Source organism: Oryctolagus cuniculus, chromosome 4 (assembly GCF_051225735.1).
Source record: "Oryctolagus cuniculus isolate XC-2025 breed Fujian yellow rabbit chromosome 4, ASM5122573v1, whole genome shotgun sequence".
NCBI classification, from domain to species: domain Eukaryota; kingdom Metazoa; phylum Chordata; class Mammalia; order Lagomorpha; family Leporidae; genus Oryctolagus; species Oryctolagus cuniculus.
In genome coordinates this window covers 5144608-5170050 of record NC_142870.1, presented here as the reverse complement: position 1 = coordinate 5170050, position 25443 = coordinate 5144608, and the positions used below count along the sequence as shown (strand labels likewise).

At 54.3% G+C, this 25443-nt stretch overlaps 1 protein-coding gene across 1 annotated transcript in view; it reads left to right on the top strand.

The window, feature by feature from the left end:
- Nucleotides 1-25443, top strand: part of PCP4 (Purkinje cell protein 4) — a 59150-nt gene that overhangs the window by 21768 nt on the left and 11939 nt on the right. The window contains exon 2 of the mRNA XM_051838027.3: nt 7244-7295. Within this exon, the coding sequence (XP_051693987.1) occupies nt 7244-7295 (52 nt within the window). The remainder of the gene's footprint in view (nt 1-7243; nt 7296-25443) is intronic.

Here is a 25443-nt window from a genome sequence, read left to right as displayed (position 1 = left end):
GTCGCGGTATCTGAGCCTGCACTGCTCCCCCGGGGCAACGAGCGGCAAAGACGTGCCGAGTTCTGCTTTTCCCCTTATTTAGGGCTCAGCCGAGGGGCTGCTTGTTCTGACGCTTCCACTGCAGGGCAGCCAGCAGCCCTGCGCCCGTTAGAAATGCGACTCTCCAGCTGTCCGGCTGCTGCAGCAGGAAGGAAGATGGCAGCACAGGGGGAAACAGCTTGGGAGCAGGTGCATCGCGGGGCCGCACAGCGCCAGGGGCTCCCGCACAAGGCAGTGGCCGAGCCGCCGCGAGAATGGGACCGGACTTTTGTGACTTTGTGAAATTTCTGCTGTGACTTGGAGGCCAGGGGCTGACAGAGACCAGGAGCTGGGGCGGAGGGCAGATGGGGCTAGCACCTGGCACCGATGCTTTTCCTTCTCTGTGCCCATCCGTGACATCCTCTTGATATTCCCAAACAGACTGTCACGGGAACAGCATTGCTGGTGCCAGTCCAAGGGCCAGGCCCGTAAGTGTGGCCATGGAGTTGGGGATTTTCATCCCCGCCAAGCAGCTGGGGAGAGCTGAGCCTCCCCTGAGACGCAGCTCGGGAGAGCCATTGGCCCACACTCGCCCCCCCAACACCCGACAGCCCGGCCTCTGGCCTCGGGCACTGTGGGGCACAGCCCTGCCCCAGGTTGGGAGCTGACACGGTTGGAGGACATCCCTTGTCTGGACCGCCCTGGGATACAGCCTGGTACCTGGCTCACCAAAGGCGAAAAGCAAGCAGTCTAGGAATGAGCCACGTCCTGTGTCAGGGCCCCTGTGTGACATGGTACCTGGGATCCGCACTGCCCACGACCTTCAGTGTCCCTATTTGGATAACCTGCTTTAAAAATGCATACGTGGCTTACTCTTTAGCCTGCGGAAGACCAGCATCCTTTCTCTGGGCAGTGTTCCTGGTGCAGCCACAGTGAGAGGCAGACTCCAGCACAGAGGGCCCACTGAGTGGCTCAGGCGTGGATGTGGGCGTGGGCTAAGCTGAAATCCCTGGGAGCCAAAGGCTCCGTGTAGCCACATAAAGCCCTTTCCAGTGTTTGGCGCCAGATGGGCAAGTTGACCAGGCAGATGTGGGGAAGGGCGTGGCGTGTGGGCGGGGCCCCGAGGAATTGGGGGGTGACCCGGCCGCTCACTGTTCTGTGACGCTCTTGGTCCCCTGACCCTGAGAGTGCTCAGGAGGGTGACTGTCTAGGCTCCCGCACAGGCGGGATCCCGCGCTCCGTGCTCTGGGCGAGGGGTGAGGCTGCCGTGGGTTGGGTTTTGGTCATTCTTCCGGAAAGTGTGCGTGGGTGCGGATGGCAACATCGGAGAAAGCTGGGACCCGCCCCGACAGTACTAGAGAGACTGAATAACGGGGCTCACACAACGACGGCACGAGTTCTTGGTGTGATGTGATGAAGGTCGCAGAACAGTGTCCCGGATCCTTGAACGCCCTGGGCTCCCCCGTCTTTCCCTCACTCGAGGGAAATACAGTGATGGAGTCGGGTCCACCCCCGCTGGAGCCCAGGAAACCAGCCATCCCTGTCTGCACTGTAGGCTGTAACACGGTGTTCGTCATCACACCGTCTGGTGGGACATTCGCTTCGCAGAAACACCACACTGAAACATCGGCTACCTTGATGACCGAGCTTCCTGCTCCCAGGGCCCCGACTCCCCGATAGGTGTCTCGTTCCTGAAGCCAACACCTCCCGCAGGTCTCCCTGCGCGGTGGCTACACCAGGAGCGGCACAGGGCAGAGCCGCAGACCGGGAACTAATCGTGGCTCTCTCTCTCTCTCTCTCTCTCTCTCTCTCTCTCTCCCTTTTTTCTTTAAGATTCTATTTATTTATTGGAGAGGCAGAGTTACAGAAAGTGAGAGGGAGAAATGAGAGAGAGGTCCCCCATCCGCTGGTTCACTCTCCAATTGACTGCAATGGCTAGAGCTGTGCTGATCCGAAGCCAGGAGCCAGGTACAGGGGCCCAAGGACTTGGGCCATCTTCTGCTGCTTTCCCAGGCCACAGCAAAGAGCTGGGTCGGAAGTGGAGCAGCTGGGACTCGAACCAATGGCCATATGGGATGCCGGCACTGCAGGCTGTGGCTTCACCAGCTACACCACAGCACCAGCCCCGAGGGCCTCATTTTCCAAAGGAGCACAAGTAGGCTTTTCAAGAGGCGGTGTGGCAGGCACGGCACAGCCAGGAGCGCTGCTTTCTGGGAAGCCCAGATCAAGACACCTTCTCCACGCCTGTCCCGCAGACACTGCTGTGACAGGACTGTCAGGGAGAGTCACTTTACACATCCTGCCCTTCAATACCCCTCTGCCCTTTTTCTGACTACTCGGCACCTGCTAGAGTAGCACAGTGACGTTTAAAACATGAGGGGCCGGCGCCGCGGCTCACTAGGCTAATCCTCCGCCTAGCGGCGCCGGCACACCGGGTTCTAGTCCCGGTCGGGGCGCCGGATTCTGTCCCGGTTGCCCTTCTTCCAGGCCAGCTCTCTGCTGTGGCCCGGGAGTGCAGTGGAGGATGGCCCAGGTGCTTGGGCCCTGCACCCCATGGGAGACCAGGAGAAGCACCTGGCTCCTGGCTCCTGCCATCGGATCAGCGCGGTGCGCCGGCCGCAGCGCGCCGGCCGCGGCGGCCATTGGAGGGTGAACCAACGGCAAAGGAAGACCTTTCTCTCTGTCTCTCTCTCTCACTGTCCACTCTGCCTGTCAAAAATAAAAATTAAAAAAAAAAATAAAACATGAGGATCCTTTGTGTTTGTGTTTGTTGCTTAGGTTGTTTTAAGTTGGGGTTTTACTGAGTTCTGAAATGCTGTATTTTTGTTAGCACACTTCACCGAGACCGCGTGTCTGGGGACTGAGAGCCTGGCAGTAATTCTGCCTGATCCCCTCCGTCTTGCCCGTGTTTCTGGACAGGATCTGCAGCAGGTGTGTGTGCACACTGCCCTCCTGGGGAGAGCGAAGGTGATGGTCTCCCTGTACCTGTGCATTCTTGTGTCAGTGGGCTTCAGATGCACGTTCAGCCTGTCCTAAGTGCAAAATAAGGACAGTATAGGAATTGCTCATTTAAAAATGATTTATTTATTTGGAAGGCAGAGTGACAGAGAAAGAGGAAGAGAGGAGAGAGAGAGAGAGAGAGAGAGAGAGAGAGAGAGGATATTTTCCATCTGCTGGTTCACTCCACAGCATCCAGGGCTGAGCTAGGCTGAGGCCAGGAGCCAAGAATCAGTCTCCCATGTGGCTGGCAGGGACATTAGCAGGGAGCTGGGTCAGAGGGAGCAGCCGGGATTTGAGCTGGAGCTTCTATATGTGATGTGACCATCGCAACAGCAGTTTACCCTGCTGCACCACGATGCTGGCCCTAAAGTTGGTCATTTCGAAGAAAAGGTGTTGTGTTCTAAAGAGCCAGGTGGTCCTCCTAGTTGTGATCACAAAAGTGAAAGTGAAGAGCGTGTGCTGTGCCGCCAAGGTGACCACTTGCTCTCCAAGGTTTGAAGAGGGAGGGTCAGCGAGACCGAGGAGGGCAGACGCAGAGCTGGGCTCAGTGTCGGGGGGCTGTCACTCTTCTGGACACTTGGGTGGGTGTGGAGGAAGATGTCCCAACAGAATATTTGATGAGTGGAAGTTATTAGGGTGAGAGTGGGCCTGGCGATGGCCAGGTGTGACCTGGATGAGAACCGTGACACAGGGTGGATGGGGTAGGATTCTCCTGGGAGTGGAGCTGGGAGGAGCTCTGATGGATTTGGTCTGACTGTGGCTGGAACTGAAGCTGGTTTTCCGCCTCAGCCATCCCTTTGTCCCACGTAAAATCCCACATTTCTTGACTTCTGCTGTTAGCGGCCCTGCCAGTCGACTCACTGTCTAGATCCATCGGAAAACATCAAAGCAGATTTCCCTGGCAAGAAGGTATTCAATGCCGCATCCATGAAATTCTCACGCACATTTGTACTGGATTTCTACAAAATTCCAACAGCATATTTTCCAGAATTAACTTGGTAGTTGTGGCTGTGTCTATTTGGACAAAGATAACCTTTCCTGCCTTTTGCTTATGCTAATATACTATGTTGCATGGATACCCAAACCGAGTAACATGGTGATTATGGTCATGTTTCTGAGCTGTCTCTGAAAATCCAACAAAGGCACTGGAAGTCCACCAGCCCATCCACTTTGCCACCTTTCATTGTCCATCCATCCACCCACCCACCCACCCATCCATCTACCATCATCCAGCTACCCACCATCATCCATCCATCGACCAGTCTCTACCCATCATCATCTACGTACACACCCACCATTCACCCTCCCACCCACCTTCCCACCTACCCACCCATCATTATCCATACACCCATCATCATCCAAGCATCCATCACTTACCCACCCACCCACCTACCCATCCATCACCATCCATCCATTTTTTTTAGCATAGCCTAGCTGTGGGGGCTTGCATTATTTAAACTATAAGAAAGGTCTTGCAACATTTCTACAGTGCAGCCCTCAGCTGTTGATTTGGTTCCCGTCAGCTGATTGTCCTCAGAACCGGAGGCCAAGTGTTCTCATGAAGTCGCCTTGACCTTTGAACTGGAAGCTCTTGGCCTCTTTCCTGCCCACCTGCTGATGGGGGCCCCCGGGAGAGGGCAGCGCACAGCCCTGAGAGATGCTCAGGCAGCCACAATGGTGAGGAGTGGGGCTCCGGAGCTGGGACTCTGGTTTGAATTCTGCCCCTGTCACTTCCAGCTGTGTGGCCTGGAGCAAGTTCCTCTCTTTGCCTCTCCTCAGGGTGCGGCAGGTACAGTGAGGCCCAGGAGGAGCGTGAGGCTATCCCCGCACCAGGCCTGAGGTCAGAATGAGTGAGCTGCTGGGGCCTGGTCTCCACGGTGTGCACTGCGTTCCAGCACCAAGCCGACAGGCCCTCTCCACTTCTCTGCTCCCATCTGCGGGGACCCGGTGGTAAAGCAGTCGTGCGTGACCCCAGAATAGGAAAGCTCTTGGATAATCCCCCACGGCTCCCAACCTTCCCTTGCAAGTGTCTCCGTGGCTCAAGGCATTCTGAGATGAGATCTTTCAACGCCGCGTTCCTTTTGTTCCGAAGATCATTTTCTGATCTGAGGCGCCGTCTCCTGTGACATCTATCAGCTCCATTTTGCGTCTGTCAAACAGGACCTTACACAAAAACCCTTTCTTCCAAATCCTGAAAGAGTGACTCCTTCCCTCCCGGGGCACGTTCCCCCTGGTTCTCCTCTGGTTCCTAGCAAGCGATCTTTTATGGAACGAGATGGCTTTCATGACACTTAAACGGGTTCACGTTCAAGGTGTTCTCAGACTGTGGGGTTGGGCCTGCGTCTCTTTTGCATTTGTATATCCTTTAATGTGATTTCACTGTGCTCTAATTTTCCCTTTTATTTCCTGAGCCACCTGTGCGTTATGCAGGTCAGGATGGGGGGCGGAAGTACTGGAGAAGCTCAGACACCTTGTCTGGCTGCTGTGTTACTGACATTCCCAATTCAGTGAGTCAGTTCCCATCAAGGGCCGTGCACTTGCAGCTTGATGTTTGAAAAGAGGCAGCATCAAAAGAAAGGGAGATAAGAAAGAAGGGGTACTTTTACTTGCAAATCTCCTCTAGTAAGAGGAGCGCCCTGTTATCCGGTTTCAACGTTACTGTGAATGTTACGTGTTGCTGTAGACCGAGGGGTGTGGGGCCGTGAGGCTCTACATAGCAGTTTTTTCAAGAAGAGTTCATGGCCGGGATGCAACCTCTTACCTCCAAGTGGACACAGGCAGGCACTGCATTCTGGAAACTGAAGGTGTCCCGAATTCCAGAGGCCCGCCTTTCTGTAATCCTCCTAGCTTATCCCCTTTGCTCCCACTTCCTGCCAGACAGAGGCACCTGCCTGTTGGAACAGGGCCAAGCAGCCCCTGGCCAGGGTGGGCATTTGCATTCACACCAGGCAGGGTGGAGAGTGGGGGCTGCAGGGGGCTGCATGGGAGACTCGACTTTGCCTCTCGTGGAGGCTATCACCTGGGAAAGGCAAGGAGCACTCAACGGGTTGGGCAGCTTGATGGACACTGCTCTTTGTTATTGGCCCCACGTGTTTGCACCGATGAGCAGCCGAAGGCAAGGGTTTCCCAGCTGATCCATCGGACAGTAGTCGAGGGTGAGTGCTGACTGGTGAAGCGGGCGTTTCTCCTGGTCATGCCGAGCACTAAAAGGACCCGGAGGTCGTTTATATGACACTGTTTTAGGCTCAAGTCCTGGGTGCAAACACAGATGTTGCAGGCACCCTCTCCTCTGGGGGGGGGGGTCACCCTGCGCGGCTTTCTCTCTGTTCGGGACTCTGCCTCTCCCAGGGCCCTTTGGGTACGGGTAATGGTGCAGTAATCTGCAGGTATCCTGCAGATACCAACTAACCTCTGGGTGAGGGGTGCCGGCTTCAGTCTCCACTCTGCCACGGTTTAGCTACGTGACCTTGGCCAAATCAGGCCCCCTCCTTGGCTCCTTTTCCTCACCCAAAAGCTGGAGGCTTCAGGATCTCTTCACTCCTTGTCAGCTGGAAGTGTGTTTCCTGGCAGTGGGCTGGGACCGTTATGAAGATCATGCTAAGCTTTGAGAACGCGTGCTTCACGCTCGCATGTGCGGTCATTTCCCACAGCACCGGAGCCCTCACTCCCAGAGAACCTTGCCCCAGGAGTCAGTTAACCATAAGGTTCTTCACAGTCCTGGTCCTGGTAAAGGGAGAAGGCGCAGGACGGGCATTAACCACGATGGGAAACGTAGCTCAGCGATAAGAGGAGCCCTGCTGTCACACACACGAGGCTTTCAGTTGATTAAATTTATATAAAAAGGAAGAACACGCAGAGTGACAGGTTAATAGATCAATGTTCGGTCATCCTTGACAAACTGGACTCTTGCAACCGTCTCACCACTGCACAACTGTTTTGCTGTTTCCGTGAGGTTAGATTGGATCACCAAGGTCCCCCCCCCCCCGGGTGCCTGTGACTATGGACATGCGTTTGCAGAGGGGTGGGCATGGACCAGAGGGGCCATCTGTGGCTTCAGCAGATGCTTGTGTGGCCTCATGAGGCCCATGCATGCTTTGACTGCCTGAGCTCAAGGGCCATAGGACTCGGCAGGGCACGAGAGATGTTTAAAACAGTACGAGAGACAAAAATGAACCTGCATATATCAGGTAATAATCTCTTCCTCCCCTTTTTTTTATGTCTTTAGCGACAAAGTGCTGGGGCCACCAATGGAAAAGACAAGACATCGGGTGAAAACGGTAAGACTCCATGAATCATCCCATCACCCCCCTGCTGGCTGCTTCCCGCCTGCACCCTCGGGCACAGGGCAGGTGTGGTTCAGGCCCTCCCTCCAAATCAGGGTACTGTTTATGGTAGTGCTTTGGTTGACAGCGGATTTGAGCAACTGCCCGTGAGCCCCGTGGTCTGGTTTTACAAGGAGAACTGAGCTAGCTAAATGCAGAGATAAGAACAGCTTCCCTTCCTAAGGCGGACTCCTGTTTTGGGCAACGTGATAATTACAGTGCAAATATAGCCCTCTGCTTCCTTCATTAGGGCTGTGAGAATCACCCATGTTGTTGCGAGGATAGAATGAGAGCAAATGAGAGAGGTGCTTTGCAAACTGTGAAGTGCTCGACTCCTGGAGGGAGGCTTGGAAAGTTGCTTCCACCCTCGCTGGCACAGAGAACACAGGTCTCAGGGGCACAGCTCAGTCAGGGGTGTCACCGCGGCCACAGTGACTCACCAGAAGGGGGAGTGGTGACAGCGGTACCCCCCTCCTGTCCCTCCAGCTGCCACCACAGCCTCCAATCACAGGAAGCGTCATCAGGTTTTACGGATTGGGAAGACGAGGGTGAGTGTGGGAGAGCTGGGGTGTAGGCAGGATGGAGAAGAAATAGCGCCTCACGTTAGCCGTGGTGATGGTGGAGCAAGTGCTGTCAGGACAAATCCCAGTCAAGGCACAGAGCAGGAGGCTTCCGGAGAGGCGAGAGGCCGGGGTTCTCACTCTGTCCATTCCCAAGCCATGTCTCCTTCTGTGGGAAACTGCTCTTGTTCCCTGCTGAACAGAATTGCCGCTGATGCCCTCCCCACCCCCAATTGCAGACAAGGTCAAGTTCAAGTGACATCTGTGAGCGTTCCTTAGGGCCTGAATACCACACTGGGTCCTCTCTGATAAGCCCAACCTGGGTTTCCCTCTGCCCCCAAGGACACACCCACCTTTTGGTGGGGTCAGACAGGAGCCCCGGGGGGAAAGGGGCCACCTATGGATAAGCAGAGTTGCCCCGATGGGAGCACAGCAGGAGGAAGGGAACACGGTCTTTCTGCCAGACTTTGCATCCTGTGCGGCCCAGGACTGTTCCTGTCCCCGCCTGTGCCGTGGGGTCTGTGTGTGGCGTTAGCAAGGAGGCCAGGAAGACAAGGAAGCAGAGGACGGGGTTTCTAAGGGAGGAGCAGAATGACAGTTGTCGAACGAGGAGGAACGGGTTGCGAGCCCCGGGGTCGCGTCCGGAATATGCTCGGAGGACGCTGTGGACCCCTGCTGGTCTTCCTGGGTCACACATCCTGTGCTCCGCTGACGGAGTTGCTGTCCGTCACAGCCCACAACCCTGGAGTCACAGAGCTTCCCAGCCCAAAGGCTCCTCAGGCTCTGCCTTCCTCAGACGCCTTCTTTTCATTCTGAGAAATGGTGGAAGATCCTCAAGAACTTTGGTTTCTGTTTAGTTTATTGATCGGTTTATCATTTGCTTAGCTTATTGGCTTGCTTTGTTGGTTGTTCCCGCATTAATCATTAAACCCAGGAATTTCCAAAAGATTTACTCATTAGTTCATTAAAAGGCAAAAGGATATGCCCACTATGGGTTTACCTAAATAACATTCATTTTTAACAAAATACAATTACATTTTCCAAAACAGAGAAAATAGTGAAGAGTGGCAATGTCTAGGCTTCTGCATTCCACCCAGGGAACATTCCACCTGCACTCGTGAGAGAGGAGATTCTGAAAGGCAAACTGTCTCTGATCATCAAAGTGCAGCTGTTACAAGAGTAGTATCTTTTAGAAGATCAAAGATAAATGTTGATCCTTTGGGGTCCTCCGAAGCAGGTGCGTCTGCCGGGGTACCTGGTCCACGCTTTGAGCCCCGGGGCTCCGGTGTAGCGTTTCCTGTGCCCTCCGGAGGTGCCTGGATCCTGGAGGCTAGGCTGGCTCTGGCCAAGCCAGTCCTGGGTTCCCATGTGCACCGTGCTCTGCACCCCAGCTTCACCCTGGAATCCCGGGGGGTTCCTGAAACCAGATCTGGAGGCTCAGCGCCCTGCACCAAAGGGAGTTGTCTACTCTTTTTCTTTCTTTTTTTTTTTTTTTTTGACAGGCAGAGTGGATAGTGAGACAGAGACAGAGAGAAAGGTCTTCCTTTGCCGTTGGTTCACCCTCCAATGGCCACTGCGGCCGGCACACCGTGCTGATCCGATGGCAGGAGCCAGGTGCCTCTCCTGGTCTCCCATGGGGTGCAGGGCCCAAGCACCTGGGCCATCCTCCACTGCACTCCCTGGCCACAGCAGAGAGCTGGCCTGGAAGAGGGGCAACCGGGACAGAATCCGGCGCCCCGACCGGGACTAGAACCCGGTGTGCCAGCGCCGCAGGCAGAGGATTAGCCTATTGAGCCATGGTGCTGGCTCCACTCTTAATGGGCTTCCTGAGTTGGGCATTTGGTGCAGTGGCCAAGTTGCCACTGAGATATCCACGTCCCACTTGGAGTCCCTGAGTGTGGGCCCTGCCTCTGCTTCTAATCCAGCTTCCCTGGGAGGCAGCAGGCGATGGCTCAAGTGCTTGGGCCCCTGCCCCCTGCGTGAGAATCCCAGGTTGGGCGCCAGGTTCCTGGCATCAGCCTGGCCCAGCCCTGGCTGTCGTGGCTGTTTGAGAAGCCAATCAGCAGTTAGAAGCCTCCCCCCTCAATTTGTGCTTCTGCCTTTCAAATAAATAAAAATTTTAAAAAGGACTGTGTTGGGGGGGGGTCTTCTTCCTACCACTCACAGACACAATTTCTTTCTACACCAGTGGAAGCAGAACGAATCTTTTCAAGAGGTATAAAAATTAATGGGATAGAAACATTGAGGATGCTGTGAATAAAGCTATTCATTATATAATTCTAGATATTAAAATATATTCACTTCTGAGTAGAGAGAGGAAACCAGAGATTGTTTGATGATTATAGGATGATAGCACTGTATAAACCCAAATTATCACTAACATGCTGTACCTTAATTTCAGGTAAAACAATTTATATATAATATCCATGCATGGTGCTTTCATATGTATTAAGTTTGGGTTTTTACCTCTAGAGATAGGCAAAGACAATAGCTAGTAACTGTCCAAGAAAGATTGGGCAGAAAGTTCTGGAAGTAGTTAGCCTACAAGACGTATTTCTAAGAATCTAAGCTGCTTCATTTCTTATTCTTATATTCCCTATATGAAAAGATCATCGTAGAATTTCTGTTTTAACCTAATGTATTCCACTGAAATTCAAATTATTTTACCCTGGCGCCCAGGTATCTGGGGAGATCTGCTACGTTAGTGTATGTTTCTTATTAATACTAAATGAAACTGTCTGCAAGTGTTGAAGGAGCAGGGCCCAGGAGGACAGAGCGATGAGGGGTGCGACGTCAGGACGCCATGAGCTCCGGGAGTAGTGGCTTAGACTGCTCCCAAGCTTCATTACTTGTCCACAGGTCAGAGCATTCTTTTTCAAATATTGTCAGTTTCGTGGAAGTCTCCACGTAGCACACAAAGTCAGGAAGCTGGTGGGGGTGAACTACGGACAAATCAGGTCCATTAAAAGCCCAGAGGTATTTACATTCATGGACTCTTCCGGGATTCTGCTGTGTTATAGGTCATCGTGAGAGGGTCCTTGGCTGGGAGTTGGATTTCCGGTGCCTCTTGCTGTGCTTGCTGCTGTCGGGGCAGTTCCTGGGGTGAACAGGTGCACCCTGCAGAGTGCCCCGCCGGTCCCCTTCATCCTCCGAGATGTCCCCTCTGACCATGCAACCCAGCCGCTCCAGACTTCCTTGTGCCTCTGGGTTCTGTGATATTAAGTGCACTATGGAGACAGGGCTTCCAGAAACATTACAGTCACGCATATGTACACACAGTTTTTAATGAAAAAACAAATAAATGGATTAGGACCTGGGTGATGCAGGCATTTCCACTCCTCCGCGATTTGATTTTGTTTGTGCTTTGATATAACTTTCTGCTTCAGCGGAACAAATTATTCACAGCTCCTGTTACGAATCTATCTCGTCTTGGAGGCTGAATTAAATTCAGATCTGTTTATAAATACCGTCGCAGCCACCTGAATCCGCATTGTTCATCACAAACCGCCTGTTTGGACACAACCGAAAGGTTGTGTTTTCTTTTTGGTAAGACAGTATGCTGCCACCAGTCTGATCCGTGACTCCCCGAGTTCGGTCTCTCCATCCACATGTGAGAGCAGGCACAAGCTGGGTTGGGGCAGCTGCTGGGAGATTTCCAGTCCAAGGCAAGACTTATGCACAGTGAAGCTCCGAGTGGGGCGTGCTGCCTGAGCTTGGAGGGTGACTGAGTTCCGGAAGCTGGCGCGGATTCCTCCTGAGCTGGGGCTGTGATAACGCTGCCTTCCCAAAGCCTCAGCCTTGGCTGGTGGGAGGGATCTTGGACTATAACCCCCCACATCCAGGCATCCGGAGGGAAAGCGTTGTCCTTGGCGTGCTGGGCTCTGCCATGGCGGCCCCTCGGGTGGGTACGTAGGGAGCCCCGAGCTCCGGCTGCAGACTTGGAAACCTGTGAGTGTCCCCTCTTTCGGAAAGGGGCCGTGGCTTGAGGAGTTTTTCGCGGGGGTGGGGATATGTGAGGAGCACTCTGGCTTTAGTCGCGTTGGATTGGATTGTTTGTTCCGTACGGTTGTTTGTCAGCTCGTAACAAGTAAGATCCCGTCTCGTCCTGGGTACCCTCCTCTCCCTACTGAGTGACACCCAAACCACAGATCCACATGCAGGGGGGGATGAGCACACACATGGTACACGCACAGAGCATGCTTTTATTTTTCTGCTATCAAGTCAGAGGATTGAGAGAGAGAGACAGAGACAGAGTAGAATCTTTATTCACAACCAGCCAGCTATATTCACTGCCATAAAACCAAGTGCAATTTTTCAAATAGGAAACACAATTCAAATGTTCATTCGCAGAGCACACACCCTGCTCCCCACCCTGCCTCTGCCTTGCCCAGTAGGGAGCAACGATTTTTGCGTGTGGTGTTCCTGGCGCACGAGGAGCTTCCAAGGCCTACCCAAGAACGTGGGCAGATTTTGCCCAGGATCTAACTGCACTGTCACCATCCTGTGTTTGTGCAAGTCTGGGGGGGAAGACTTGGGCACAAGGGTGGACCACCAGCTTGGAGTAAGGCTCAGCCAACGCTGCATCCGGGAACCAAAGCTGATGGAGCCGTGGGGTTACCACACCCCACAGAGGAGGTGGGTTTTGGCAAAGGCGCCAGCTGGTTGGTCTTGCTGCTGTGCACAGCAGCCCTGGCCTGCAAGGCAGGGAGAGGAAACACAGCTTCTAACAAGGCCACGGAGTCGCCCCGGCTACAGCTGCTTCCAGCCCGGGGTTTGATCAGATTGGGGTTTGAGGCTAGGGCCTGCCATGCGGACGTTTGCTGCTCCTACGGCCCGGTGTGACTGCGTGTCTGGGAGCCAGGGAGGCCGTCCCCCACCAGGCCTGCCCAGAGCAGAAGAGTGCAGATGAGAACTTGCCGTGCTAAGCCTCTTGGCAGAGGAGACAGACTGTTTTAAAATTGACTTCAGATGAGTGAAACTGAACAGCTTTTCATTTGATTATTGTTTATAGCCCTGGCCTATTTTCCGGTTCAGCTGTGGTCTTTTGACTTTTAATTTGTTGAACTCTCTATTTAGTGGAGCATTAAGCCTTTGGCTATAATGTAAATTAAAAATATGTTATCTCAGGGCCAGCATTGTAGTGTAGCGGGTTAAGCCGTCTCCCGTGACAATGGCATCCCATATGGGCTCTGGTTTGTGTCCCGGCTGCCCTGCTTCCTAGCAGCTCTCTGCTATGGCCTGGGAAAGCAGTAAAGATGGCCTGGGAGGTTGGGCCTCTGCACCCAGGTGGGAGACCCAGGGGAAGCTCCAGGCTCCTGGCTTCGGATCGGTGCAGCTCCAGCCATTGCGGACGTTTGGGGAGTGAAACAGCGGGTGGAAGACCTCTCTCTCCCTCTGTCTCTCCCTCTCAGTCTGTAACTCTGTCTTTCAAATAAATAAATGAATCTTTTTAAAAAAAAAAAGTTATTTCAAACATTAAAAAAAGTAATTGAAAAATAAATCATGGAGCTGTGACACATGTCAGAACGGCTGCCCCTGGCTCTGGACGAAGCAGCTCCCTGCTTATCCATCTGTAAGGTGTGTGACGTTTTCTGGGCCAAAAACGTGAAATCTCTTTCCCGCCAGTGCAATGCACTTGTGGGCTGGAGGCAGCCCAGGGCGCTCCCGCACCATCTGGGATCTTTGGCTGGTCCTCCTCTTTTTCCGTATTTGAAGCAACCCAGGAAAACAAAAGTCAAAACAGGGGTGGCTACAACTCAGGAGACAGAGTCCTGTGTGCGGTTACCTGCGAACGCTCTGCAGAATCTACCTCCCAGTAGGAAAAGGTGGGCACACAAGGTTGCTTCTGGTATTGATCCAGATGTGAGAGAATGGAATTGGAATTGCTCATTAAGCCAGGCCCGTAAACCATCAGGGTCTCCACACAAGCCTGGCCCTGGGTAATATTTTCAGCCAGTGGGTCGATCGGTGTGAAGGTTAGCGCTGACAGGGCCCTCGGCACTCCCCGTTTCAGAACTCAAAGTGACGTCTTTTGCTCCGTTTGGCCCTTGGGGCTGAGCACTTTAATAACTTCACCGAGCAGGTAATGACCTTGGCTGAGTCTGACCCCCAGATCCTCTGTCTTTGGGGACGATGTGCTTGACACTTAGTCAACAGCAGCCGAGGGGTGTGCCGGCCGCCCCTCCCAGGTCTTTCCGCCTGCCTGGGCCGGCGTGGTTTGGAAAGGCTCTCCCACACTAGCATCTCTGATTCTGCGGCAGCCTCGTGGGGTGGGCAGGGTTGCTGTCTCAAGGAGAGGCTTCCCCTGGGCCTTGGCGGTCAGATCCGCGGTCCACGCTCATTGCCCATTGCACTGCCTCCCCTTACTCCCTCGCCTTTGTTCCCTCCTGGCCGGCAGGAGTTTGGGTGGGCTGTGGCCTGGGCTTATGGAGCAGGAGGAGCTAACAGGCTTCCGTCCTGGCCTCGCTGCCAGTCTCCAAGACTCCACAGAGCCATTATCTCATCTGCGTCGTGAACCAGCCTCTGGCGAGTATGTGCGGCCTCAGGCCAAGGACAGAGGCAACGGCGCCAGCTTCCAAAAGGAAAACCTGGAAGCAATGTACGCACGTGTGTGGTGCTGAGCCCTACCCCAGCCCTGCCCCACCCTCCAGCCTCCCTTCTTGCCGTTTGATGCTGAGCACTGGATAACTTTAGACCAGCCGAAGATAGAATTTCATTCCACATCATGCGAAGTCCCATATGCCTTAGTGAAAAGCCGAAGTCATAAATTATGCTACAAGATCTTTTCAAACCCACAAAGTAGCCTGAACCAGGGAAGTATCCATCCTTCCCCGCCTTGGAATCCTGCCCCTGTCAGAAAATAGGACTGTCTCAGATGCGACTTGTCAGAGCACGGCTCTGATTAAGTTTGAAGACCTTGTGGGGCCACTTTCTGGGGGACTCCAGAGTCAGGAAATCCCTCATTGCCTAACAAAGGAGTGGGGGTGGTCCTGGTGAGCCTCGCTGAGGAGTTCGGCTTTGTAGGCAGAGGAGAGCCTAGCAAAGCAAAATCAGAGCTCAAAAACTGAGTGGGATTTCGAGTCACTTCCTTGCAAAGGTTAAGGTGGAAGGGATTTCCATGGGGGCTGTCACTGGGCTGTTGAAGGGGTCAGCCGTCCTCTCTGTCTCTCTGTCTCTCTCTCTCGCCATGTCTCAGAAAGTCAGATAAACAAGTGCGTGTTGGCTTTGCCACCTGGAACTTGATCATGAATGACTCCAATTTGGTTTGTTCTGCCGAGCCTATAGCAAGAGCTCGGTCCAAACCAGTGGCTTCCTACGCATCTTGTTTAACAGTGTGTACGGAAACGATGTTTCTCGTGGGCTTGCAAAACTCCCTGCTCTTTTATGGAGGTGAAACACTTGCAATCTTCACAGAATTAATTTGCACAGCAAGCAAATCTTCAGAGGCAGGGACCAATGTGAATTTCAGCCTGGGCTAAATGAAAAGAAGATGGTTTCACGCTCATGAGGTCCATCGGGGATGGCCAGGGCCATGGGGTTGCTAGGGTTCCTCCGTGGGGCGGGCGTTCCCGGTGGACAGCTGGGCTGGTGCCTGCGGAAGGCGGCGCTGGCTCTCCTGCTCAGGCGGGACCCCGATGTTTTCTCCTCCAGATGGCTCAGGGGAAAGAGTGCCTACCACCCATGAGCTGGCTCCAGGGTGTCCTTGGACGGCCACCGATTGCGACTGAAGTCCCCTGGGTCCTAGGAGAGAGCTCTCTAATCCGAGGCGGGCCCCTGGGGACCGCCAACCACTCACCTGAATTCCACCCAGCTTGGCCAGCTGGCCTCTCCCAGCATTCTTGCTGAGTCACAAGGTGGAGTTTCTGATCAACAGTAACAGACGTGGAAAGTCGGCTCAGTTCTTGGCACTGATCAGTCAAGAAACGGGGCTGTTCCACGCCAACAACACTTTATTCTCCTCTAGAGGGAATTCTCTCTCTCTTTCTCTCTCTCTCTCTCTCTCTCTCTCTCTCTCTCACTCTCTCTCCTTTTTTCTTTTCCAGGAAGTGACCACTTTCCATTCACTTTATGCAGGCTAAGAACAGACTTGGCTCTGAATCATCTTTTTAACAGAGACTTCAAAATAGTGGGTTTTTCTGGGCCCTGTGCTAACAGCTGCTTGGCAGGCTGGCCGGCATCCCCGTGGTTTTGGTGGGCAGGTGTCTCCGACGCTCACGCGCTCTGGGCATCAGGAGAGCAGGGCCTTGGGCTCTCACTCGCCAGGTTGTCTGCAGGATAGAGCAATTTCACTGGGACCCAGCACACCAAGTCCGAGTGGTTCTGGTGGCCAGCCCCTTCCTGTTTGTCCAGAACAGGGCCCGCGACATCATCTGGGGGCCCATTGACAAAGACACAGGGCTTCATCACACACACGCTCAAACTCCCCCTTCTGAGGGGGCATCCTGTGTGCAGCCTGGGCTGCCCGCTCTCAGCCTTGGGGCTTGAAGGGTGCCACCCGCAGACTTGTTTTAGACAATCCAGTCTGCTTCATCCACATCACAATATGTTTTCTCTCTTGCACGTTTAAACTCTTTCCTGGTTTAAGCACAACAGGAGAGACCATCAGAAAATTTTTGGTGTTAAAGATTAATTGGGGGCCGGCGCCGCAGCTCACTAGGCTAATCCTCCGCCTTGTGGCACCGGCACACCAGGTTCTAGTCCCGGTCGGGGCACCGGATTCTGTCCTGGTTGCCCCTCTTCCAGGCCAGCTCTCTGCTGTGGCCAGGGAGTTCAGTGGAGGATGGCCCAAGTGCTTGGGCCCTGCACCCCATGGGAGACCAGGAGAAGCACCTGGCTCCTGCCATTGGATCAGCGCGGTGTGCCGGCTGCAGCGCGCAGGCGGCGGCCATTGGAAGGTGAACCAAAGGCAAAGGAAGACCTTTCTCTCTGTCTCTCTCTCACTATCCACTCTGCCTGTCAAAAAAAAAAAAAAGATTAATTGGGATATAATTCCCCCAAATAAGAGGCACAACACTTCTTCAATGGTTAGATGTTTCCTTACTTTTTAAAGGCTTTTCTAAAACTCCCCGAATCTCTATATATTGCTCGTGGATTCACATGATCTCATCACGTGGTGGCTGAGAGGGGCTGCCATGTCCCCTCTTCTTGCCCCTGGGCAGCTGTGTGGCTCCTTGGGCTGGTGGAATGTAGCAGAAGGGATGCCGGCAGATTCTGGCTGGACCTGAGGCAATGGGTGGCTTCCTTGCCAGAGCCAGGACTTGCCCTGTGGAAGAGCCCAGTGCCACCATCCTGGGGCTACCAGGCTGCGAGGAAGCCCACGCTTGCCACTGCCAGTGAGAGCTGCCCAGCCAGCCAGCGACGGGGCCATGGGAGGGACGTGCAGGTGCACAGCCCTCAGCAGGTCCCAGCCGCAGCTCCCTCTGCCTGCAGCCATGTGGGAGACTCTGCTGGAGATGAGACCGCCTGGGCAGTCAGCCCGTGAGCTGGCTTTTGTGTTTCAGCGCCCGGCTTTTGGGCCAGTTGGTCCCATGCACTGGAATGTCTCTAAAACCTCTGGTCTGGCTCCGTGTCCCCCTGAACTGCACCCCCAGTTGCTTCATGTGCTTTGCTGGTTTGATGATCATCTTTGCAGCGTGCAGGGTTGTGGTTCTTAACAACCGGGAGGGGGTGTGGCAATACAGCGGACTCCAGCGTGTGTCCCGTTGATGCATGAAATAGTCACAAAGCACCTACTAGGTGCCAGCCACTGTAGCCTGAGAGCTGGTGATGGGGTATTGTGAGAGGGCAGCCCTGGGAGACGGGGTAGGAACCCCTGAAGGGCCCACATACCTGTGGTCCTGGGTGGGGGAGAGGCCTCTCTACCTGGGTAACTTGCAGAGTTCACTGCAGAGGAACCGTTTGCAAACAAGTGGGCAGGGTTAGAGAGCCTCAGAAAGCACGGTGTGGCATCTGATTCTAGCTATGGCAGGGCCTGAAGGGGAGGAGTCACTACCCAGGGAGGGGTAGTGGGTGGAGCCATCTGTCAGGGTCTGTGCCTTCTCTCTCTTTCTTTCTCTCTCTCTCTCTCCTCCCACCACCCTGCTTTTCAAATACACAAAATAAATCTTTAAAAGAGAGAGAGAGGGGGAGAGAGGGAGAGAGAGATCATCCAACTGCTGGTTCACTCAACCAATGGCCACAACTGCTGGGACTGGGCTAGGCAGAAACCTGGAGTCAGGAAAGTGTCTCCCACATGGGCACAGGGACCCAAGCACTTGGACCATCTTCCACTGCTTTCCCAGGCCATAGCAGAGAGTTGGATCAGAAAGCAAGCAGCTGGGACTCGAACCCTTGCCCCGCTATAGGATCGGTAGTAACAAGCTTAACTCGTGCCGCAATGCTGGCCCTGCAGCTGCCAATAAAAGGCTCAGCTGGGTTGCTACAACATTGCTACAACTTGTAGCCTTTCTAGATTTGGCAAATAAAAATACAGGATGCCTACTGAAAATGTCAATTTCAGATAAGTCAAATTTTAAAACTGAGTATAAGTATATCCCATGTAATATTTGGGATATACTTATATAATTTTTTTTACCAACCTGATGTTTGCATTTAGCTGGACTTCCTGTATTTGATCTGGCAATTCTGGCAGATTGCGAGCAAGGCAGGGGAACAAACACCCAGGCCCCTCTCTTTCTGCCTCCTGATGAGTCCTAGGGCTGTCCATTGGGTGAACCCAGCCCAAGCCGCAGTGCAGAGGTTTGGTGACGTGGGAAAGGAGCCGAGGGACCTGGGGACGCAGCAGGTGAAGGATCAGAGAGCCCAGGGCCTCTTTCGTGTCGTGTCGTGCCGGTGCACCTCCCTCCCTGCACCTTCGGGTCAGGTCTCCCTGGGCCCCCTCAGCCTGCTCACTTAGGGCCCGCAGAGCCAAGACGAAGCTGGAACGATCCTTGAGTGCCAGTTCTGGACTGGCGTTGGGAAGGGAAAGGCGCAGGAGCGATGCACTAATGCCGGCCTTGACGTTCACCTGTGTAGTCTGTAGGCAGCTTCATGCTTTAAGGGGAGGGAGGCTGTCGGGTCTGGGTCAGAGAGGTGACGCGTGTGACACTCCTGGGGCTGTGAGTCCCTCCTGGGAAGGTGGGTGTGTGTTCTCAGCAGTCAGGTTGAGCCCCTGGGCCCTTCCCAGGGGTCATTCAGGAAGCACGGGGAAGAGGCCTATGGCAGGGGTAGGGGAAGGGAGTGAAGGCAGACTCAGAGAGCCCACTGGGAACACACAGCCCTGGGGTCCCAGGCCGACTGGACCTTGGGGCAGGGACAGTGAGTCGGGTGTGCCGGAGCGGGCGGATCTGGTCCCTGAGCCTCAGGTGTGGCTGCTGGGCAGGAAGCCACCCACCCACCCACACACTGTGGCTTCCCCAGAGGCTGCCTTCCCAGGACCCCTGGGAGTGTGGGTGGCCGCCCCCGCCAAGGTAGCACAAGGGTCAGTCTCCAGCGGCTCCAACCTGGGCTCCCCGAGCCAGGTCTTGGGGGAGAGTCTCCAAGGTGTGGCCCACCCCCTGCAGGGGTGTCCAGACCCCGTTTGCTTGCCTGTAGGACCCTCTTGGCTGCCTGGCTTCAGGACCTTGAATTCAACTCCTAGTGCAGGACTGCAAGATCAGCCGCCTCCAAGCCTGGCCATGGCCACCTCCGTCATCTCCTTACCCACACGAGCCGGGGACAGCTCGTTCCCACACCACAGTGGATGGGGATGGGGTCTGGGAGGTGCGCAGTTGTGGTCTGCAAGCTGGCGGGGAGGAAAGGTGGGGTGTAGCCGGCACCTCCCCTTCCCCCCAGCGTTCATCTGAGGAGCATTTACGACTGTGACCATCACCACTTCCCAGAAAGGGCGTCTCTCGGCTGTGTCCTCCGGGCAGAGCTGCCCTTTTGTTCGATTGTCTCACTCTCCGTGAGCAAGAACGCTAATGACTTGCATGGTGCCAGATTTCCCTTAATAAGACATCAACGATACATTTCCCTGGAAAGGCACCCCTGCCCCTGTTACCCAGACAGGAGATGAACCCGCCAGCTGCCCTCGCGGCCAGGGTGCTGTCTTCCGTCCTCTGTTCTGCCTGCTGGGGTGGGGAAGCGTGTAGTCCCAGGATCTGCTAAAATAGATATCCACGGGACAGACCCAGGCGGAGGGCTGGGGTAGCAGGGAACAGTCCCATCACACGGTGGGGCCCAGAACAAGCCTTCCCAGGGCGTGTGGTCGGGGGCATGGGAGCTGGCTGCTGTGCCGTGCTGGGTGGCTGCCGTCTTCAGTGCTGCCAAAGCACGCACTTGTCTCCCTGCCGCTCCACTGTCCCAGACGCTGAAGATCATTGAAAAGTGACCTGCGCCCCTGCGTTCCTTTGGAAGCTACCTGTCTCCTTGGGACTGGAGATGCCTTGGTGGCCAGGTGCTGATGTGGGCGGAGCCATTCTCGCTGCAGACCCCTCCCCGCCTCCTGGCGCTTGCAGGATCCACTCACTCACTGTGGGAATCTCGATCGCACGGCAATCCATCCTGTCACCATCCTCTCTTAGGTTGCAGCACAAACATCGATCTTTTTTTCCCAGGGCAGGGTGGTATGCACGCACCAAATTCGATTTCCCAGCAGTGCGTAAAGGGAGAAAACAGTCTCTATGGTGTGGGTTCGGGATGGACCAGGACGTCAGACACGGTCTGCGAGGATGCGTTTTGTCGATTGCGAGGCCCTTGCTGGCTGGGGAGATTGTGCCCGCCAGGTAGCTCTGAGCTCAGCGATCCTTTGTTTTGAAATCGAAGTTCAGGGGCTGGCACCGTGGCTCACTTGGTTAATCTTCCGCCTGCAGCGCTGGCATCCCATATGGGTGCCGGGTTCTAGTCCCGGTTGCTCCTCTTCCAGTCCAGCTCTCTGCTGTGGCCAGGGTGGGGGAAGTGGAGGATGGGCCCTGCACCCACATGGGAGACTAGGGAGAAGCACCTGGCTCCTGGCTTTGGATTGTCGTGGCGCCGGCTGTAGCGGCCATTTGGGGAGTGAACCAATGGAAGGAAGACCTTTCTCTCTGTCTCTCTCTCTCACTGTCAATAATACTATCTGTCAAAAAAAAAAGAAACAGGAAGTTCAGAATAGAGAAATGTTTAGCGGCAAATCTTTGCTGAGGATCTGCCTTGGCCACACGCCACCTCCCTGCCAGCACTTGGGCGTCCTAGCCGTCCCCTTCCTGTGGCACTTTGCCCCTTAGCCATTCCCTGACTGTGGTGCCCTGAGCAAGCTGGGCTGTGAGGCCTGGCTCTGGGTTTGCCCCTGCAGCACTGAGGCGCATGGAGTCCCCACCCCCACAACCGGCCCCGATTCTCCGGGTCCTGGTCACAGTGACTCTGTAACTACCTGTTAGTCGGGCTAGTGCAGGAAATTTGAATTTTTTGATATGTTCTGAACACATCAAGAGGTTATTGGCAATGAGTGCCAAGAAAAAATAAGATGATTGTTCTTGGTGGAGGCAGTAGAGGGGAAAGAAGTTACAATGGATGCTCTCTGAGTAGGATTGTCTCCGGCTGGGAACACTCGATAACGAAGTTATTTTGTTGAAAATAACTATTCCAACGAGATGAATGAAAATGGGACCGTGTGGCATTTTATCTGGGAAAGCTGCATTTCCAACTGGCTGACCGCGCAGCACGGAGCCGGGACTTGTTCCCCGGACATTTCTGTTGTGCTCGCTTGGATGTGCACGGAGCCTGCTGGGTGTGTGGTGGACCCCCAGGTGAGCACAGGTGTAGATGGCAACACTGGGCTTATCACAGAAACACAAAAGAGCTGGGTGCCCCCCTTAGGCAGCAACGGATGCACCTGAGGAATTGTGGCTGGAAGAGATTCTGATTTATTTTTTAAGATTGTATTTTTTTTTTTCATTTGAGAGATAGAGTTACAGCAGAGAGAGGTAGAGACAGAGAGAGAGGTCTTCCATCCGCTGGTTCACTCCCCAAATGGCCTCAACGGCTGGAGCTGGGCCAGTCGGAAGCCAGGAGCTTGTCTGGGTCTCGCACGTGAGAGCAGGGCCCCAAGAACTTGGGCCATCCTCTGCTGCTTTCTCAGGCCGTAGCGCCGGTCCCTGGTTTTATTTTGAAACTCTACATCCATTTCAGTTGTGGGCGTATGCTGTGCCAGCAGGCACCAAGCATGACTAGAAACGTGCCCTGAGGTGGCTGAGTTGTACCCTTTGGCCTCACGGCCACTAGCTATAGAGATACAGCTCCATCTTGAGAAAATCTCCCTTCCCTCCTCCTGTCACCTGAAACCGTGCTGTGTTTGGACGACAGGAAGTGTAATTTTGAGGCGATGCGTCAGATTTGCGGAGAGGGTCTCAGAAGAACATTGTGAGCGGCTTGCAGAAAACCGCTCAGCCTCATTCTGCGCTGGGGTCTCCACGTGGGGCAGAATGACACAGTGCTGCCAGTCACAGCTCGGGGTTGGTGGCGGCCTCTTGGGGCCGGCTGGCCGTTCACAGCTGGCGGAATACAGCTGCCTGCTGCCTCTGTGCTGGGCTGTGCTCCGCGCAAGGTCAGGTGTGCCCCCTCCTGGGAGCGGCTGCCCTTGTCTCGCAGGCTGGTGTTCGGCAACCCCCGCCCCCAACGTTCTTTCTAAATTGGTTCCTCTGCACCAGCTTCTTGACATCAGCCTCTGCGAACGTTCCCTCGAGCAACGGCAGCCAAAAAAGGATATTTTATGGCTGCTTCCATTTCTGATCTAGATAGAAGTGCTTCCGCTTCATCTGCCGATAATTAGATGCTTCAAGGGATGATAATTCAATGTTGGTCCTTGGAAAAATTCATTTTTCAAAACAATCTTAACACTGCATAATTTGGGATCATATTGCCTGACACTGGAAATTTCTCTCTTTCTTTGGAATTTTTGAAATACATGAAGATCCTTCGGGCCTGTGAGAACTTTTCGCACGGGGAGGTTTCAACCCAAAACCCTTGCTCTCTGGCCATGGGGAACAGCCATAGCTGATTCTTTCCCAGGTGTCCATCCGCCTGCACCTGCCTCGGAGAAGCCTGGAACCTCTGGAACTTTCCACGACCTGAGTAGGCACTTCCTATTCCACTCCTGCTTGGAACTGGGCTCAGAGCTTCGCCCTAAGCTGTACTGGTAGTTAGCGCTCCTACGTCCCAGGTACCATGTGTGATTCATCCTCCTTACCCGGAACACCACCTAACTGTCTTCCTTCTAGGATATTTAATTTTATTCTCATTTCACAAATATAAGGGGACTTCAAAAAATTCATGGAAAGTAGAATTCAAAGGTACTTTTTTGGTACAAATAATTTTGAAATCCATGCATATGAATAATTTTCAAACAATTCATAAGAAATGTGTATTATGAAAAAAGTGATGCATGGATTTCAGGATGCTTTGCACTGAAACCATCCTTTAATTCCCATGAACCTCTTCTGCGAAGCCATCTGCCTGGTAAGAGACCAAGGGAGGCCAAAGCTTAAGCAGAGCCATCTCTAAGAAGCAGTTTCCAACAAAGCAGCAAGTGTCTGGCCAGGAGCTCTTAAAGCAAATGGGAGTGCAGGGGCCGGCGCCGTGGCTCACTTGGTTGATCCTCCACCTGCGGTGCCGGCACCCCATATGGGCGCCGGGTTCTATCCTGGTCGGGGCGCTGGGCTCTAGTCCCGGTTGCTCCTCTTCCTGTCCAGCTCTCTGCTGTGGCCCAGGGAAGCAGTGGAGGATGGCCCAAGTGCTTTGGCCCCTGCACCCGCGTGGGAGACCAGGAGGAAGCACCTGGATCCTGGCTTCAGATCAGCGTAGCTCCAGCTGTAGCAGCCATTTGGGGGCGGTGAACCAATGGAAGGAAGATCTTTCTCTCTGTCTCTCTCTCTCACTGTCTAACTCTATCAAATAAATTTTAAAAAATGAAAGTGAGGTGTTGGATGCAGGAAGGGGAGCAATCTGGGGACTGTGGCCCCGGCCAGGAAGTCAGGCAGGTGCAGTTTACCTGCCACGGGCTGCCAGTCCCTGGAAGTCCATGCTCATCCTTATTTAGACACACACACACACACACACACACACACGTATACGTATGTGTCGTATGCATTTCCTAACACCTCGCTGTGTGCAAGCCATGACCCTGTCCTTGGGACATTCTGACCCAGTAAGCTCTGTCACGTTGAGAATGTCCCGAGGGTGTTTTAAATATGGGAAGTCAGAGATGCACGGGTGACGTCTGGTTTGGCTCCTGTTTTCTCGACACACATACGAAGTGTGGGGACTGCAGCAAAGCACACAGCACATGACGGGCACTCGTCCACTTGGCTGCAGCTGGCCCTGGGACAGTGCTGGCTCTGTCTTCGTGTCATGGACCCCCTTTCCAGGCACCCATCAGAGATCTGCACCCAACGTCCAGTTCCATACACAGTGGTCGCATCTTCTGAACAGTCTCCTGTGCCTAAGAACGCCCGCTCAGCAATCTCTGAAGAGAGGCAGAGGAGACAGGGGTCTGCCCCGATCCGCAGCGCCAGAGAATGCGGGGGCTCCCGCAGGGCTGGGGCCGCCCCCCTGCACCATGTTGGAGCAGGGTGCGTCTCAGCAGCCCTGGCACACCGAGAAAGAGGAGAGGGGCAGAGCCAGAGCCCCAGCCGGGGGCGAGCTCTGGCCCCCGTCCAGCGCGCACGCTGCTGTGTATCCTCCACACTGGTCACCAAGCGTGAGATGAGTGCCCGAGCAGGGGAGCGCCCAGGCCTTCTCAGCCTTCTCTTCCTTCCGCACCAGGTCCTGGAGTGCGTTATGGCTGCCCTGGCTTCTGGCTGTCGTCTTCTTCTTCTTCTTCTTCTTCTTCTTCTTCTTCTTCTTCTTCTTCCTCTTCCTCTTCCTCTTCCTCTTCCTCTTCCTCTTCCTCTTCTCCTCCTCCTCCTCCTTCTCCTTCTCCTTCAATTTATTTGAAAGTCAAGAGTTACACAAAGAGAGGAGAGGCAGAGAGAGAGAGATAGTTCTTCCATCCGATGGTTCACTCTCCAGTTGGCCACAACAGCCGGAGCTGTGCCATTCTGAAGCCAGGAGCCAGGAGCTTCTTCCAGGTCTCCCACGCAGGTGCAGGGGCCCAAGGACTTGGGCCATCTTCCACTGCTTTCCCAGGCCATAGCAGAGAGCTGGATCGGAAGTGGAGCAGCCGGGTCTCGAACTGGTGCCCATATGGGATGCTGGCACCGCAGGCCAGGATGTTAACCCACTGTGCCACAGCGCAGGCCCCATCTGGCTGTCTTCTTAAACAAATCACATTCTCCTTGGATTATGGGGCAAGGAGCGTGAGAAGAAATTGAGTGCGCTTGAGTCAGGTTTTTATATTCGTTGTGCTAATTGATGCTCCTTTGAGCGTCTCCAGGGTGTCCTGTAATTACAGCTCCATTGACTTCCCTTTCTGTTGGAAACTCGAGGACTTTATGAGATTCTCCCGGCGGGAGAAGTGGTGGACCCCCATCCCTGGAAGTTTGCAAGCCAGGGGCAAACGTGAGTCGTGGAGGGCCGCAAGCACCCTCAGAGTGATGAGCTGGTGCCAG